The sequence below is a fragment of the Lissotriton helveticus genome, chromosome 5_1 (genome assembly GCF_964261635.1).
Source record: "Lissotriton helveticus chromosome 5_1, aLisHel1.1, whole genome shotgun sequence".
NCBI classification, from domain to species: domain Eukaryota; kingdom Metazoa; phylum Chordata; class Amphibia; order Caudata; family Salamandridae; genus Lissotriton; species Lissotriton helveticus.
The window spans coordinates 169,603,174-169,618,534 of NC_136065.1; the positions used below are offsets into that span (position 1 = coordinate 169,603,174).

Consider the following 15,361-nt stretch of genomic DNA (forward strand, 5'->3'; position numbering starts at 1 on the left):
AATTTATTTCAAATTACACTGAGGGTTCTTACAATTGAGATTTACTTGTAAGCAACAACTGCAACATCACTAACATCCATTATATCTGCCTACCTTTAAATTGCAAGCTAGCTCCATCAGTTTTTTGGCATTCTCTTCCGAGCGATACCTCTTTGGCAGCTGTACCCGGAAAAACTTCAAAGCACCTTCAAAGTCAGTTAACAACAGGTCATCCTTTGAAGTCTGAAAAAACGAATAATGCTGAGTGGAAGGCATTTGTAGAAAGTACTCAAAACATTAAAAAAGTGTCAACATGCAATGCCAAACAGTACCCTAGCTAGCACTAATATACTGTAGTGCAGCCTAATCCACATTATACTGTTAAACTACTCGGAGAAGTACACTAATGGGAAAAAGCATTGAGGTGGGCAGCAGTCCTATTGCTTGTAGAATTGTCTTGGTTTACTTCCAAAGGATGCTTCTGAGGTATCTCACAGTGCAGCTATTTCAGACAAGAGATTCCCAAAACAATACGATTACTAGTTTTGTAATCATCAGGGAACTGAATCACATCATCTCAGAGCAATTTTTTGGTCAAGAGGATGGAAGCACTCATTCCACTTTGAAGTGCAAGGAGGACTAGAAAAAACGGTAAAGAATCTGTTGGAAATTTAGAAACTGTTTCGAGAAAAAAGGTACAAACCTGCAGAACAAGTTTAATTATGTATATATTAGCAGTTTTCTGTGTTGCAGCTTTAACAATGGGGCTTTACAGAACACTTCACATAAAGCCAAGATACAAGTTATGGGTTAAGGGAGAGACCACTTGTACTACAATGGACCAATAAATCAGAAATGAAGGTCTGGGGGAGGGGGGGGGGGCACAATAACATGACCAAGGAATGGTTCCTCACCTGTAATCCTAGTTTTCTCTCTTAGGGGAAACTTCATTGAAATCATAAGCATTGAATAATCCTGCCCACATGCGAGATTCCCGGAGCAGTTCTTTTAAAGTCACATCTACTGCGCCTTACTTTGCAAAGGCCAGGAAACATGAGACAAACATTTAGAATTTTTTGCAGCCTTAAAAACCGGCTTTATTGCCAACGTTTATGGAATTACTTCAAAATTTTGAAGGAAAAAAGCGTCACCCCCATTAAAATCACTTAAACAAAAATGAAAAGTGATGTTTTAAAATCATCATTCACAAACACTTTTTACTTCTTTTTAAAGGAAGCTAAGGAATAATACATAGCAATGTAGCCTGTATAGGCTGAAGCATTGAAGCAATGTAAATAAGACACTGTCCTATAAAGGGCGTCTGACCTCCAGTGTCCCATTATGCAGTAGGTGCCAGTTTACTCTGTTGTTGTTTCTGACTCCTGGTGACAGGATCCTGTAGAAGAAGTCTGCCGTTATTACGTGTTTTTCCACAAAAATCTTAAACTTTTTTTTAAACTGAAACACTACGTTCTTTAGAGAGTAGAGCATTTTTAAATAATTTCCTGAGAGGAAATTCATTAAATTTTTTGCAAAAGGCTCTCCATTTTTGCGAACCTCCCAGACTGAGGCAGAACAATTGTAAAAACAGACCTGCACAGGATCTGTATCTTATGTTTGCCTGACAGACTACAAGACATGTCGCCACAGCAAGACCCTTTCCATGGGCACTAAAGGGGCTTGGGGGCGGGGGGGAAGAGATAGAAGATTCGCCTTCATGGCCAACTGGAGCACTGCAGACGGCAAGATTCCCTGACTGGTAAGATTTCTAACTGGTGAGGCGAAACTGCACCTTCTACCAGTGCCCTAAAGTCATTTTCTGAGGACTGAAAAAGAAAGCAGCTAGGGAAAGAACTCCCATTCAATGTTGAGAAGTGGTACTGCACCTACTTGCGTGCTGTCAAGAGCTGTTGCGACGTCAACAGTTCTTACCACATCGAGGAGGAGGAGGTCACCGTCTATGTTCAGGGGGACGTAGAAGTGGAGACATAATGCAGCGTCAAGACATGGCTGAACATTGAGACATTATTCAAGTGCCCTGACTAAATCAGAGAGACTTTCATGGATGAAAGTGCACAAACTTCCCTCAGAGTCTGAAGAAGCAGCAGAGGCGACTTTGAAAGAACTGCTCCGGGATCCCCACACGTGGGTGGGACTAATCAGTGCTTATGACAATCAATGAAGATCCCCTGAGAGAGAATTGCAGTTGCCAGTTACGTGGATGGGCGCTAAACAGAAGACAGCGGCAATAAGCTAACATTGTGGTAGCATAATTTGTAAATCAGTATTCAATCAGGTGGGGCTATATCAGTCACAATTATGCTGTCACAGACATTCAGAATCAAAAGCACTTGAATTGGGATGAGGTTACGTTCAGCATTTTTCTAAAGCGCTTTATTACCCCGGGGTGTATTGGCGCTAGTGCAAATATGAACACAACTGAATAAACTTACATTAAATTTAGTTATTAAAATCCAGGTTGTTACTTGTTTTCTAAAAGCAAGCAGTGTTGGAGAAGCCTTAATATGGAGTGGTAGCATGTTCCAGCCTTTGGTTGCTCGGAGGATGAAGCTGCTTCCACCCCACTTGGACTTCTTGAATCTAGGTACTACCACATGTTTTGCTCCTTGAGATCGTAGAACTCAACTGGGCAAATACCACTTGAAGGACTGTCTTAGGAAAAGGAGGGCCTGTGTCGTGAAGCGCTTTGTAGACCAGGCAGGGTGCCTTACATTGTATACGATTTCTAACCGTTAAACAGTGTAGATAGTTAATGGCCTGAGAAACAGACAAACTTGGGAATGCCTAGGAGAAGCCTGGCAGCAGCATTTTGCAGACTCTGTAATTTATTCAAGTATTGCTCTTGCAAACTCAGATACAGACCAGTGCAATAATCAATTTTAGACAAAACTAAGGTGGTGATAATTGTTTTCTTTGCACTAATGGGAATAAAAGACAACATTTTCTTGATCAATTTTAAAGTCTGAATGAAGAGGACATGACTGAATTTATTTAACAGGAGTAATTCAATTGGTCGTCAATTGTAACTCACAGATTCTTTGCCTTTTTAACTGTATCCGGGAGTGCACCCACCTCATGTGGCTAGCAGGATACTGTCCAAAACAGGGGACTGTTCCCAAACAGAATGACTTCGGTCTTACCAGAGTTCAGTTTTAAGCAATGACTGCTCATCCAATAGAAGATTGCACGAATGTAATCATGAAACTTAACTCCAATATCATGAATGTTATTAAATGCTGATAACACAGTTTGTGGTCATCAGTTTGAGAGGGGACATTAAAAGAATCAACTTATTTTTTAAAGTTATTGTAAGACATTGTCTGGATAACTGCTGGAATTATATCCTTACCCTGAGGCACTCCCAAGGATTGTTTAAGTGTGAGGATGAGTATTATCAGATGCGGTTTGGTGGTCATCCACCACAAGTCATAATGTCACTATTCTTGTTAGGTCCAATAAAGGTTTTAGTGGTGTAAACCTGAGCTCAGCCCGTGGTATCTATGGCACAAAGCAGACAGGCTCAACTTGAGAAAATGTGTAAAGCATTGAGAAGTATACAACAGTTAATACATGGAAAACCCAGCACAATAAAAATCCCACTCCAAATTATAAAAATATAGATTACTTGAACAGACAACATTACATCAAAATGACAAAAATCCAATTCGGGACCAGGAATTAGGAATTTTCAACGTTGAAATTTAAAAATAGCACAAAAAAGAGGTAAGCGCCAACTTCTGTCCTCTGGCTGCACCAGACAGGGGTGATTTAAGGCTGACCATGACGGAGCGCCAGTTGGATACAGAAACCAGGTTAATCCTGGTCAGAAATTTTATCTTCTGACTCAGTCTCTGAAAGGAAAGTCAGCAGGGCAGCAGGCTGTGGCCAAGAAGGGCTCTATGAGGCAATATAGCTCTGGATGAGGTCCCAGTGTAGCAGTTGACTTTTAGCAGGAAAGCTCCAGGTGAGAGAAAAGCAAAATTTGCTCTTAAGTAAAGTACCTTCCAACCTGGATACTTTTAGAGCCTTTACCTGTTGAAGAGTTCTAAGTTTGGAATTCATTTTTTGGAGCTTGGAGTCCTCCAGCGGGGCTAGGCTGCAAGCCAAACAGGGCATCACTAAACCGGATACTCTCTCCACAATGTTCTGCTGAACCAGATTTGCCTCTTAAAAAAGGTTTAGCACGAGAGAAACCTGAATTTTTGGTCCCGCTGAAATGCACCTCCGCCGGATTGACTTGGCAGGTCTTACCCGGTCCTCCAGAGGTCTTTGGAGCCAAAACGTTTTAATTCACAAGGTTTTTCAGGCTGTTTAGAAGCACATTTTGACACACTCAAGGTCCCCAGGACCTCAAGAACAGCACTTGGGAGACATGAGTCACTTCAGCAGAAGCCATCAGCAAGTTCAGCTATAACTGGCCAGATGATTATTGCCCTAGATTGCGCGCCTTTTGTGTTTCCAGCTGCCCCAGATGGCCTCCTCCCGAGCACAACACACACAGCTGTGATCAGTTTTTGTCAGTTTTAGATATCACCCTCTTGCACTTCTGTATCTCTTAAAACAAGAACGTTGTTTATGTATGATGAAGAGGGGCCAATTAAATATTAACTTCTAGGAAGAGAAAACAGCAGTAATGAGGCTAGAGTGTGGTGTGTGATACATGAATGTTTAAAACCACAGTGGCTATCAAAGATTTTCAAGAAGTACCCCTGCATGCCAGTAGGCTTAGTGTTATCCACGCTGGAAGTCACATGTACAGAACCTATATAGGCGCCACCTCTCCCCACTGAGGTCAGTTATTTTGAGGACTTTTCACGCTAGGAGCACGGAGCCACAATGAGAACCGACCACTGGTGAAAGAAAAAAAAAAAGACTAAAACCCCTAAAAGGGTGCCCCTTCCACCTTAATCGGTGCACAGAGCAGGGAGGGTGGGAAGGTCGTAAGGAATGTGCGGCTAGACAGGGTCTCTACCAGATAAGACGTCGAGGTAGGGGATGACTGAACTCACTGACCGCAGGAGAGGAGCTTCGACCACCTCCATCATCTTGTTGAACACAGAGTTTCGCTACTAAGGCTGAAAGGTAGGACAGTGAACTGAAAGTGCTTGTGGCTGACTGAACATAGCGTCCTGCAAGTCCAACGCTACCATGCAGTCTCCAGGATCTAGGGCAGACAAAACTTAAGTGAGCCTGAGCATTTTGAACTTTTTTTAACAAGAGGTTGAGAAGGCTCAGATTCGGAAAATGACAAAGATCTTCACCCTTTTTTGGCATCAGAAAATAGCTCGAAAAACAATCACGACCTATTTCTGATGCAGGCACCTTCTCTATGGCTCACTTAGCAAAGAGAGCCTGCACATCTTGCCGGACCAAAAAGAGACTATCTTCTGACAGCCAAGTGGGTGCCATGGGTGATGGGGTTGTCACAAAGAGGAGGGAGTAGCCCCTTTGGACTATCTGGAGTACCAAACGGTCTGATGTTTCACCGCCAGTAGGGGAGGTCATGGTGTATCCTTGTCTGACATTGGATGCCCATGATGGCCTGAGGGCGAACTAAAGTGGCTTGGAAGCAGCAGCTGCGGGGTGGGGTGGGGGGGAAGGAATGACCAGACTGCTGGCTGCCTGTTTTATGTGGTCTCTGTGGGAACCACACCCTCGGCCATGAGAAGGCTGGGTGGCCTGCTGGCGTGGTGGGTGGGAGGCGAATGTGGGTGGAGACCATATAGGATTTTGCTATTGCACTGCTGCCCTTTGAAGCGCTCCAGCGCTGAATCAGCCTGGTCTCCAAAAAGGGGCGAGCCATCAAAGGGCATGTCCATGAGGGAAGCCTGGACATCCCATGAAAAGCCAGATGTTCTCAGCCAGGCATGACACCATAAGGCCACAGACAATAAAATTGCTCTGCCTAGCGAGTCCGTCGCGGCAAGTCCATAGCGGATGGTTAACTTAGCTGTATCCCTCCCACTGGCAGCAGCCTAAGAGTATGGCCTTGGCCTCCTCTGGGGCCTTAGGCAGCACTTCCGCAACCGAATACCACAGTGTATGGGAATAACAGTCTAACAGGCACATGGTGTTCACCAACTGCAGTGCCACACTGGAAGAGAACATTCACTTACTGAAGGTGACCAGCCACTTGGATTTCCTATCCGGCAGAGGAATAGGCAAAGCGCCAGGGTGGATAGCGGATGAGGAGGCTTGGACCATCAAGCTCTCCACGTGGGATGCAGTGTAAGGAAACTGGGATCCTCAGGAGCGGGACGACGGGAAATTGTCCTAGTCACAGGAGCCCCTGTGCGGTGCTTGAACAAGGCCCCCGAGTAGGACACCTGTAAGGGTTTCATTGAATGGGATTAAGGGTTCTGAGGGGATTGACTCCAGGCTGAAGCACCTCCATCGAAACATTAGTCTTAAATGTCATTAAGAGTAGGTTATGGTCAAGGACCTCAGCACCACCATTGCAAACGAGGCTCCCTCCTCCGTAGCTACAGTAGGAGGAGAAAGCAGGTCAGTGTCAGGTGAGTGTCCAACCCACTGGCCTCACCAAGTTCCTCATAACAGTTGTCCTGTTCTTTACTGGTTCATCTTCATAAGGGTCCATAGATCCCCTCCCACATCTCCCTCACCAGGCTTATCCATCAAATAAGGCAGCGGCTCTGCTTCAGGAAGAATGTCTTTAGTTGCAGTCTGACTGCCTGAATCAGGAATAACAAAGTCATCTGCACTGGAACCAGTGCAGAGGAAGGTCTCGGTCTCGCAACGGCTCCGCTGTGAAACCTGCGAGGAATCCCTGGGTTAAGGCAGAAAAGGAGGATGAACCTACCGGCCTGATCCCAGTAGGGGCCCCTTTTGTGCCTGTTTGGCCCAAAGCTGCATCAGAGGGGCCGGGCTGTCTAAAGAGGAGGTGCATTGCCTCATAAAACTCTTTTAGTTAGGTGTGGGTTGGTCCGGCTCCGGTAAATCATGAAAGCATGGAACAGACCCAAGAGCAGGCTCCACCAACTCGCGGGGCCTGGTGTGCCATCGCTCCCTCTTCACATCACATGATTTCGAAGTACGCGATGACGTCGAAGAGTATTGGACTTCTTGTGATTGTTTAACTTAACCAACCTTACTGATGACGTCAAATGCAATGATGAACGTCAAGAGGGGCTCCGTGAACGGTCCCACACAAACTGGACCTCAAGCGTTGCGATGTCAAGAAGCTAGAGGTGTCACTCCCTCAGTGCCTTGGGGGGGTGTGGTACAGCAATCCTAAACACTGCTTGGAGTCATATACTGGCTCCAGGGACCACAAACACACCAAGTGAGGGTCTGTCACTGACATTTGCCTAGGACAGGCTGCCCATGGTTTGAAACCAGATGGTTACTTTGGTGACATGCTCACACCAGGAGATGGAAATCCAAAAAGAGTTGACAATTTCGAAAAAGACCCTTGGAAAAACAACTGAGGGGTAGCTCAGACCGGATGAGCACTATCTGGATTGTAAAGGAAAGAACAAACATCAGCGTGCCAAGGTGGCACCAATATAGGTTCGGCACAAGTCACGTTCAGCACAGGCGACGCCTGGGGATATTCTAAGGTAAGGAATCTGTGACTAGAAGTCCCTATCAGATATTATTAAGAGTGCTTTTTTCAAGTTAGAAAAATGGACAAGAGATTAGGATTCAATCCAGTTTTCCACAATTAGAACGCTGCTTAGATCAATCTGCCTCAACAGGAGGACTGCGGAAAGCAGCTTCGAATGTGCAACCTCGGAAAGTTCACAAATAAAGTCCTAGGTTCCACTTACTGACGCATGCGTGAATTGTGGGACAGCAATCTCACTCAATGAACAGGTACTTGCATGTTTCAAGATAACAGTAAAGGAGTGAGGATAAAGCCTGTCCAACTCTGTGTGACGCAGACTGCTTTTTATCTAGACGGTGGCTCTTCCAGGAACCACACTCTCTTGGCGTAAGTAGAGCAAACCAGTGTTTCCAGATAACAGGCACCTCGGAGAAATGGAAGGAACCATCACTTGAATGTAGGGTTGGATTGGTAACGCGGGTACTCGGGAAATGGCTGAAGTGCTGGTAGCAGAGTTCTAGCTGTGGACTGCTTTTTTGGGCTGTCTGTGCTCTTATGATGCCGCTAGCGGTTCAGTGGGTGCCTGAGTGGCCTTTCTAGGGGCCTGTGGGTGGATGTAGCACTCCCTCCTCTCGCTGGGCCGGCCCATTAATGTATGCTGATTCAGCAGGGGCAGGGGGTCTGAGCAGAAGTGATCTCACTTACATTCATGTGTGGCTCAGCAGTGTGAACTAATCTGTGCATTTTTTTAAAAATCTAAGTGAAGTAAATAAAACACGCCCCCACCTACTTTCTTTTCGTAAAACTTCGCTGAAGCAATGTTTTGCGGAGAGGGAATACGAAAATGTGGGCCACTGTGGCGTGCCCGGGCAGATTTTTGATCCCAATCCAACCCTGCTTGAATGCCAGCAGAGAGACGGTCCTTGAAAGGAGCGTACCCTTGTTTACCTTGTTAAAGGGTTCCTACTACTCCGGTGCTGGTTTTTAGGTTTCGCCTGGGGCACGGAGCTTTAGCTCCGCCCCCAGAGAAATCTATTGTTTACTATATGTGCTTCAGGAACGTCCCCCGGCTCCCATTGGCTAGCTCCAAAAATTGAGGCTAGCCATTGGGAGCTAGGCCGGACCAGACTCGGGGGCGTTCCCGCGATTTTTTCGCTCTCCACCCACTTCTGATCGTCATCGCGGCGGTGGGTGTGTGTTATTTTTTTTTTCGAGTCGGCCTGTTTTCGTCTTTTTACAAGTGTCTGTTGTTGGAGTTGGCTGCAAGATTAGAGTTCCCACGAGGCGATCAGGTAAGGAGCATTTTGTTTATAAATGTGTTTTCACTTTGTAAGTTTATGCATTTTGTCCTGTGCCCGTTCCCGGCCCCCCCCTGCTTCTGTGCGCCGTTCCCGCCTTCCCCCCCTTCGCTGTCCTGTGCCCGTTCCCGCCCCCCTCCCACTGTCACACACCACACGACACTAGCGGTAAACATGGTCCGCGTTTGCTCCCTGGAACTCTGGCCCCGGGTCGGTGAGTTCCCCACGAGTATTCATTAAGGAGCTCTGTTTGTGTAAGATCCTTGTGACCCCGGTAGTCTGTCTCTGCGGGGGTCGGTAGAGTTCCGCGGTGCCCCTCTGTCTCGGGATCGGCCACATGACTATGCCCACGTCTGTTGTGACCCCTTGTTGCGCCTCTCCTACTCTCCGCCTCGCAGCACTGCACGCCCTCTTCATCCTCCTCTGGCTGTTGCTTGTCCTTGAAGGAACGGCTTTGCTGATAACCCTGGTTACTCTTTAAGTGGTTTTGCCTGATAAGCTCCCCCGGCGGCGCCCCCTCCCCCTCCTTACCCGATGCTCCCTCCTCCACACACCTGCCTACAGCAACTACTGCGGCTTCTGCCGGAAAGTTTGCTAGAAGGTGACAGACGATCTTAGAAAAGGTTCAAAAGTCACACACAAGGCTACTCACGAAGGGTTTGTCCTGCGCCGGTCGTATAAGTACTGGCCGTGCTGACCCTGTGCACAGACCATGCAGTCCATGGAGGATTGGGGGTGGGTGGGGGCTGGTGATGGGAACAACGCATCGACTATTCTGTCCTTATGCACAGCCCCTCCGCTATATGGTGAGCCGAAGTGCCCGGCACCAAAGCAGTACTGCCCCGGTGCACTGGAGGGCGGTACAGAGAGTAGGACACACCCTGACTGTACTGTTAATGTGCAAGAAGTGTTGAAAGACATGCACATGGACAGCCGCCCTACCCCGAAGGTGCACGTGTCACACCCCTTGTGCAGAGCCCGCACAGTGCACTCTGCGGTGGCTGGGAGATGGGGTATCCAGCGCACCTGGGCCGTGCACGAGCAGTCGGACCCGGTCAACAGTGGTGCAGTCCATCCTCCTGAGGCCGGTGCCCGCCCACAGGGCACCGGGTGCGGCACGCGGCTAGTCTGAGACGACGCCGGCATCTCCCACTGCGGCTCCAGCCACGTGTCCTGAGAAGCCATCCGTCGAGGGCATCTCAAGCAGCCATCCGGCCTGCGGTGCTGGGACCAGCTCACGCCCAGGCAGCAGCCTCGGCTCACTTCACTATCCCTGCAGCATCCGGCTCCAGAGCGACCCTGAGCACGGTGCTCCTGTGTAGCCTTCCCTGCCTCCCCATGTCTTCCTCGACCAGATCTGCGTGGTACACCTTTAGGCAAAGTTGAAGATTTATTTTTGTTTTTTTCCCCACCATTGTGAAAGTCTTTCAGGAATTTTTGCAGCTTTATATAGTTTGCAAAATGTTACACGCCAAAATGTCCGCGTGAAACTCTGGACTTTTGTGACAATTTGTTCCACATATCCTCTCATTCTCAAAGTGGTTCTAGAAAGGTATACTGAATTCTGCAGTGCAGTTTGTGCATGGAAAGCATCACACTTGACATGTTAAAGGATATTCTTGAAGACCTAAATGATGACATTTCAAACACCTAACTAGAACGTCATTTTGGTATTTGTTTTTCGAATTTCAAGTGTTTTTTAATTTATTTTTTATGTAAGGTAACATATTACCATACCAAACTATAAGGTCACTTCAAACTTCATATTTTTTCTGTGAATTCTTTTAAACATTCATCGCACTGAGAAAAGCTTTTGGCCGTTTGTAGAGGTGGGCTCGGTGCTCTGGCACTGTGCGTGGAGCCTGGAACTTCCTGACTGGGTTCAGGGGGAGGGGGCCTTCGACCATGTACTTTGCAGGTGGGTCCCTCAAGTTTCGTTACGCCACTGGGTGGACTGAGCGTAGTTTTGGCCACGATCAGACTGGCCTGGTGTGACTGGTCAGCATATAGGTTATTTTTGCTGTTTATGGGCCTGTTTTATGGTCTACTGGGTTGGTTTTAACTGTTGATTTTCCTGATTATTAAAACAAACCTTGCCGGTGTCAAGCTTAAATCCATGTAGCCACCGTTACCTTGTAAAGATTTGCAAGGCGTATCTTTACAAGTTCAAAACTCCCCCTATTGGCAAATCGGGGGGGGGGGTGTGTGTGTGTGTGTGTGTGTCTGTGTCTGTGTCTGTGTGTGTGTCTGTGTGTGTCTGTGTGTGGGTCTGTGTGTTTTTGTGTGGCATTTGCCAGAGATGAAACTATTGGCATTGTAAATGACAATGCCATTTATTTATCTGTTTTCAAAACCAACACATAAATAAAAATTTTGTCATTTATAATGCCAATAGCTCAAACTTTTCGAAAGGCAAAAACATTGCTTTGTAAATGCTTGTTTGTCTTTAGAGACTAACTGGACCGACGTGAAGTTGCGGCAAAGCGCAGCCAGAGGTGGCAGGGTTGCTGCTGGTTGTAGACGTTCAAAGTACTTAGAAACGCGCTTCTTCATGGATGCATTGGACTCACGCTGTAGAGGAGAGGCGCAGAACTCCCACGCCCGTAAAGCAGAGGGTTCCGGTCCGATGTGATGTTCATGGACAAGTGATGCACGAAAGCCGGGGAAGGGGTTCGTTGGCTGGGATGATATAATACTGTGACGTGCGTGAAGCAACAGAGCAAAATGCACTTTTTTATTTCAAATATTGGAGGTCGCAGTTCTAGATGAAACCACAAGATGGCATTTGTTCCTCACAAAATGGGTACAAGCGAGAAACATAAATTTGACCAAAACCATACTCTGAGCTATTTTCTGCTTCCACTCTTTGAAAATGTGAACCTCAGCAATCATACCTACATTGTACTCCGCGTTCTTGCCAGTACTACAACGATTCTTTAAAAAAAACACACATGATGAAAGCTTTTAGGGGTTTCAAACTGTTGGACTGTATAATCGCTTGAAGTGCACAAAGTCCTAACCCCTTCTTATGGGTATATGAGATACATCAAATGTTCACTGTGCAAGAGTGCAAAACGTCTTTAAATGTCACTGTCAATGCAACAGAAGCGTCTCATGTATTCTGCAATAGTTGATCCAGTCCAGGATCCGTTCTTGAACAGTGTTTTTCTAAAGCTTTTGTGAAATCTTATTTGAGCCGAGCCCGACACTCTATTTGATGTTTACAAATATACATTAGCTTCCAGGGAAGTTTAGCGGCAATTAGAACATTGGAATGCTGAGCGCTCCATTGAAGTCCATGAAGTGGCTCTGGGCTTAGAATGGCTGGTATAAGCCTTCTGCTCCAACATTCCAATGTTTGTCTTTTCGTTTCTTTCTTTTTATTTTAGAATATTCTACCCTCAGTGTGGGGGATGTTCTACTAACCTTAGAGCCTACCTGCCTAAGGCTATACTGGTTGTTAAAGGCCCTTTCCATCGTTATAGGCCCGAACCTCAGTGCCTTTAACAGCCGGTACAGCCCTGGGCAGCACTAGAGTGTTGAGCGCTCCATTGCAGACAATGGAGCTGCAGCGGCCTTTATCAACTGGTATAGGCCCGCTGACCGCTGCCATCAACATTACAATGTCCTAATACACAGCCTCTGCCTCTCTCTTTCCCAAAGTTCTCCAAAATATATGTACCGCCGAGTAGGAGAAAGCGAAAGGCAAAGTCTGTGCAGCAGGGAACGCAGGAGCCCCACCCTTCCTGTAGCTCACAGTGGAGCCAATGGAGCCTCGGAGGGAGAGGGAGGAATTCTGCTCAGCTTCTGGGTTTCCCCCGCTCGGCTGAAAGAGGTAAACCAGTTTAGCCGAGCCCAGGGAAAACCAGGGACTGACTTCAGCCTCTTTTCACAGATATTGCTGTGAATATTCAACAGTTAACACCCATGGCACAGCAACAAATGTCAAACAAGGGCTTTGGAGGCGCTGGGGTTGGGTTTGTTTCAACACCCTCCGTCTCTTGGAGGCCTTTGTTTTTTGTTTTTTTAAATTAGGCCATTCATAGGGTGAAATATTCTAATAGCCTTATAACCTTGTAGAAAAAAACAGGGAAGTAGCGGATTCAAAAAGTAAGAAAAAAAAATCAGGGTTTGTATATGCCCAACTGACATTGAAAAATAAACAATTTTTGATGGGAGACAAATAAAATATAGCAATTTTTGGCTTAAAAAATCAGGAGCCTTAAGTCTGAATAGTGTTATAGAACAGAACAAATGCCAATGCTGAGACTGACTACTACCTTATTTGCTAACCAGTTTCATGAAAATAAAACATGAACATCTGCTTTAGAAATTGCACCTTAGTAGTAAAAAAACTTTTCAATCTTCATTTATTTTTTCAAAGAATGACATAATTTGTTGTGCATCACAGTACAAAACGAACATGGACACTGCAATATGACAATATATAAACAAACTTTGAAATATTTACAAATCTACCTCTCAACATTTATCCCATACACTTGGCCAATTTCACATTCATTTCACATTGACCCAAACATCCATCCTCCATACAAAGGTCCCTTTGTCACATTTATATGTATATTGGACAATTAAAGCAACGAAAAAACAACAATTTATGTTAATCCACCCTTTTCTCAAAATAATGTTTTTCCTATATACAATATTAACTTCTGGGTGACCAGGGACCAGGTCGGTCGACGTGTTTCGAACCCAGACTGTTAAAGGGTTCTCCTCAGGACCAACAACTTTCTTCAGTTATCCAGGATATGGTTAAGATCCATGTGTATCACACTCCATACGTCATGCACAGAAATAACCGATTAGCACTAAGCGAACGGGTCCAGGTTGGAACGACAGTGTGGGTCCGCGTGATCCACGGTTGTCCCTGTAAATTGCACCAGTCGTTGTGCTAAATTAGTTGTCTGCTGCCTTTGTGTATGTTCCGCAACCAAGCGTTATAGTGTCCTCGACTCCCTATATCAGTATTTTAAACGTTTCATCCAACTTGCTCGTAGCAGCCGCTGCTCGAATTACGGGTCTTCCTTGCCGTCGAGTGATCAGAGGCTTCTAATTTCGTTGCGGCGGCATTTCCTTTCCTGCCGTTCGAATGCCGGCACCGTTATGAAGAAGGCTTTAGCTTCCTGCTTTGTCACGTGACCGTCGCTAGGGAGTGTCACGTCATTCCAACCTGGACCCGTTCGCTTAGCGCTTGTCCAATATACATATAAATGTGACAAAGGGACCTTTGTATGGAGGATGGATGTTTGGGTGAATGTGAAATGAATGTGAAATTGGCCAAGTGTATGGGATAAATGTTGAGAGGTAGATTTGTGAATATTTCAAAGTTTGTTTATATATTGTCATATTGCAGTGTCCGTGTTCGTTTTGTACTGTGATGCACAACAAATTATGTCGTTCTTTGAAAAAATAAATGAAGATTGAAAAGTTTTTTTACTACTAAGGTGCAATTTCTAAAGCAGATGTTCATGTTTTATTTTCATGAAACTGGTTAACAAATACGGTAGTAGTCAGTCTCAGCATTGGCATGTGTTCTGTTCTATAGTTGTAGGGCTCAGCCTTGCTGAGTGTGAGCCAAGACCGATCACTGTTAGGTTAAGTCTGAATAGGGCCTGTTGGAATGTATGAAAGAAGCCTCACTCTTTGATCGACACGCAATATTGAGAAGATTTTGATATTTGCAGCCTGGGGAAGCCACTGCCATTATTTACTGCAAGTAATTCTGCAAGTAGGTAGACAAGGTCTCTAGGGGCACCCAAGCTTGGCATGGTTTCCCTAAGAAGGAACTCGATAGTGTGATGAAGGCCTTACTAAAATGAACAAAGGCACATTGGAGAGGTGAAGGGTGTTTCCTCTATACTCCACATATCAACACAATCAATACATACTACTGAATTATGAAGATAAGAAACACCTTTTCTCAAATTCACCTTAGGTCACTGGCAGGACCTTTTTTAAATCGGCAAAATCAACCAGTAAGACTGAGGCAAATATTTTTGCACAGCTAATGATTGACGGAAACGACAATTCGCATAGGTCAGATTTACAATGTTTTCTTCTTTTAGCAAAGGGGCAATTGTTGCCTATTTCAAAATGAGGGGCTGTGCCCTGTCTCCAGAATAGTTTTCAACCAGACTTCCACTAAAGAAGCCCACTAATCAATATGTTTATTAAACCGCCTGGTCCAATGCCTACAGAGGTTTTACTTTGAGACATAAGAATAATGACAAAGGGAATGGTGGGATCTATCATGTCATTCGGTTATAGGGCAACAAGAGTAAAGCTGCTCTAGAACCAAAATCTTAAAAAATGTATAAGGCCCTAGGTGCCAGATCAGTATAACCTAATCAGCTAATCCTTCTGTATTTAGCAATTTCATCCCACTCTGCGAGAGACCAGCCTGCCGTTTAGCATTGTACCCAAATGATTATGAGAAGTAGTTTTTTTCCACTTGACAACGTTTTAAAAATTATTC

The 15,361-nt window shown here is 45.6% G+C and overlaps 1 protein-coding gene across 2 annotated transcripts in view; it reads right to left on the minus strand.

Moving 5' to 3' along the window:
• The window catches only part of RABGAP1 (RAB GTPase activating protein 1), an 855,191-nt gene that overhangs the window by 208,281 nt on the left and 631,549 nt on the right, over nt 1–15,361 (minus strand). For both annotated transcript variants that reach the window (XM_078641966.1, XM_078641967.1), the window contains one exon: nt 94–222. In XM_078641966.1, coding sequence (XP_078498092.1) covers nt 94–222 — 129 coding nt within the window. The remainder of the gene's footprint in view (nt 1–93; nt 223–15,361) is intronic.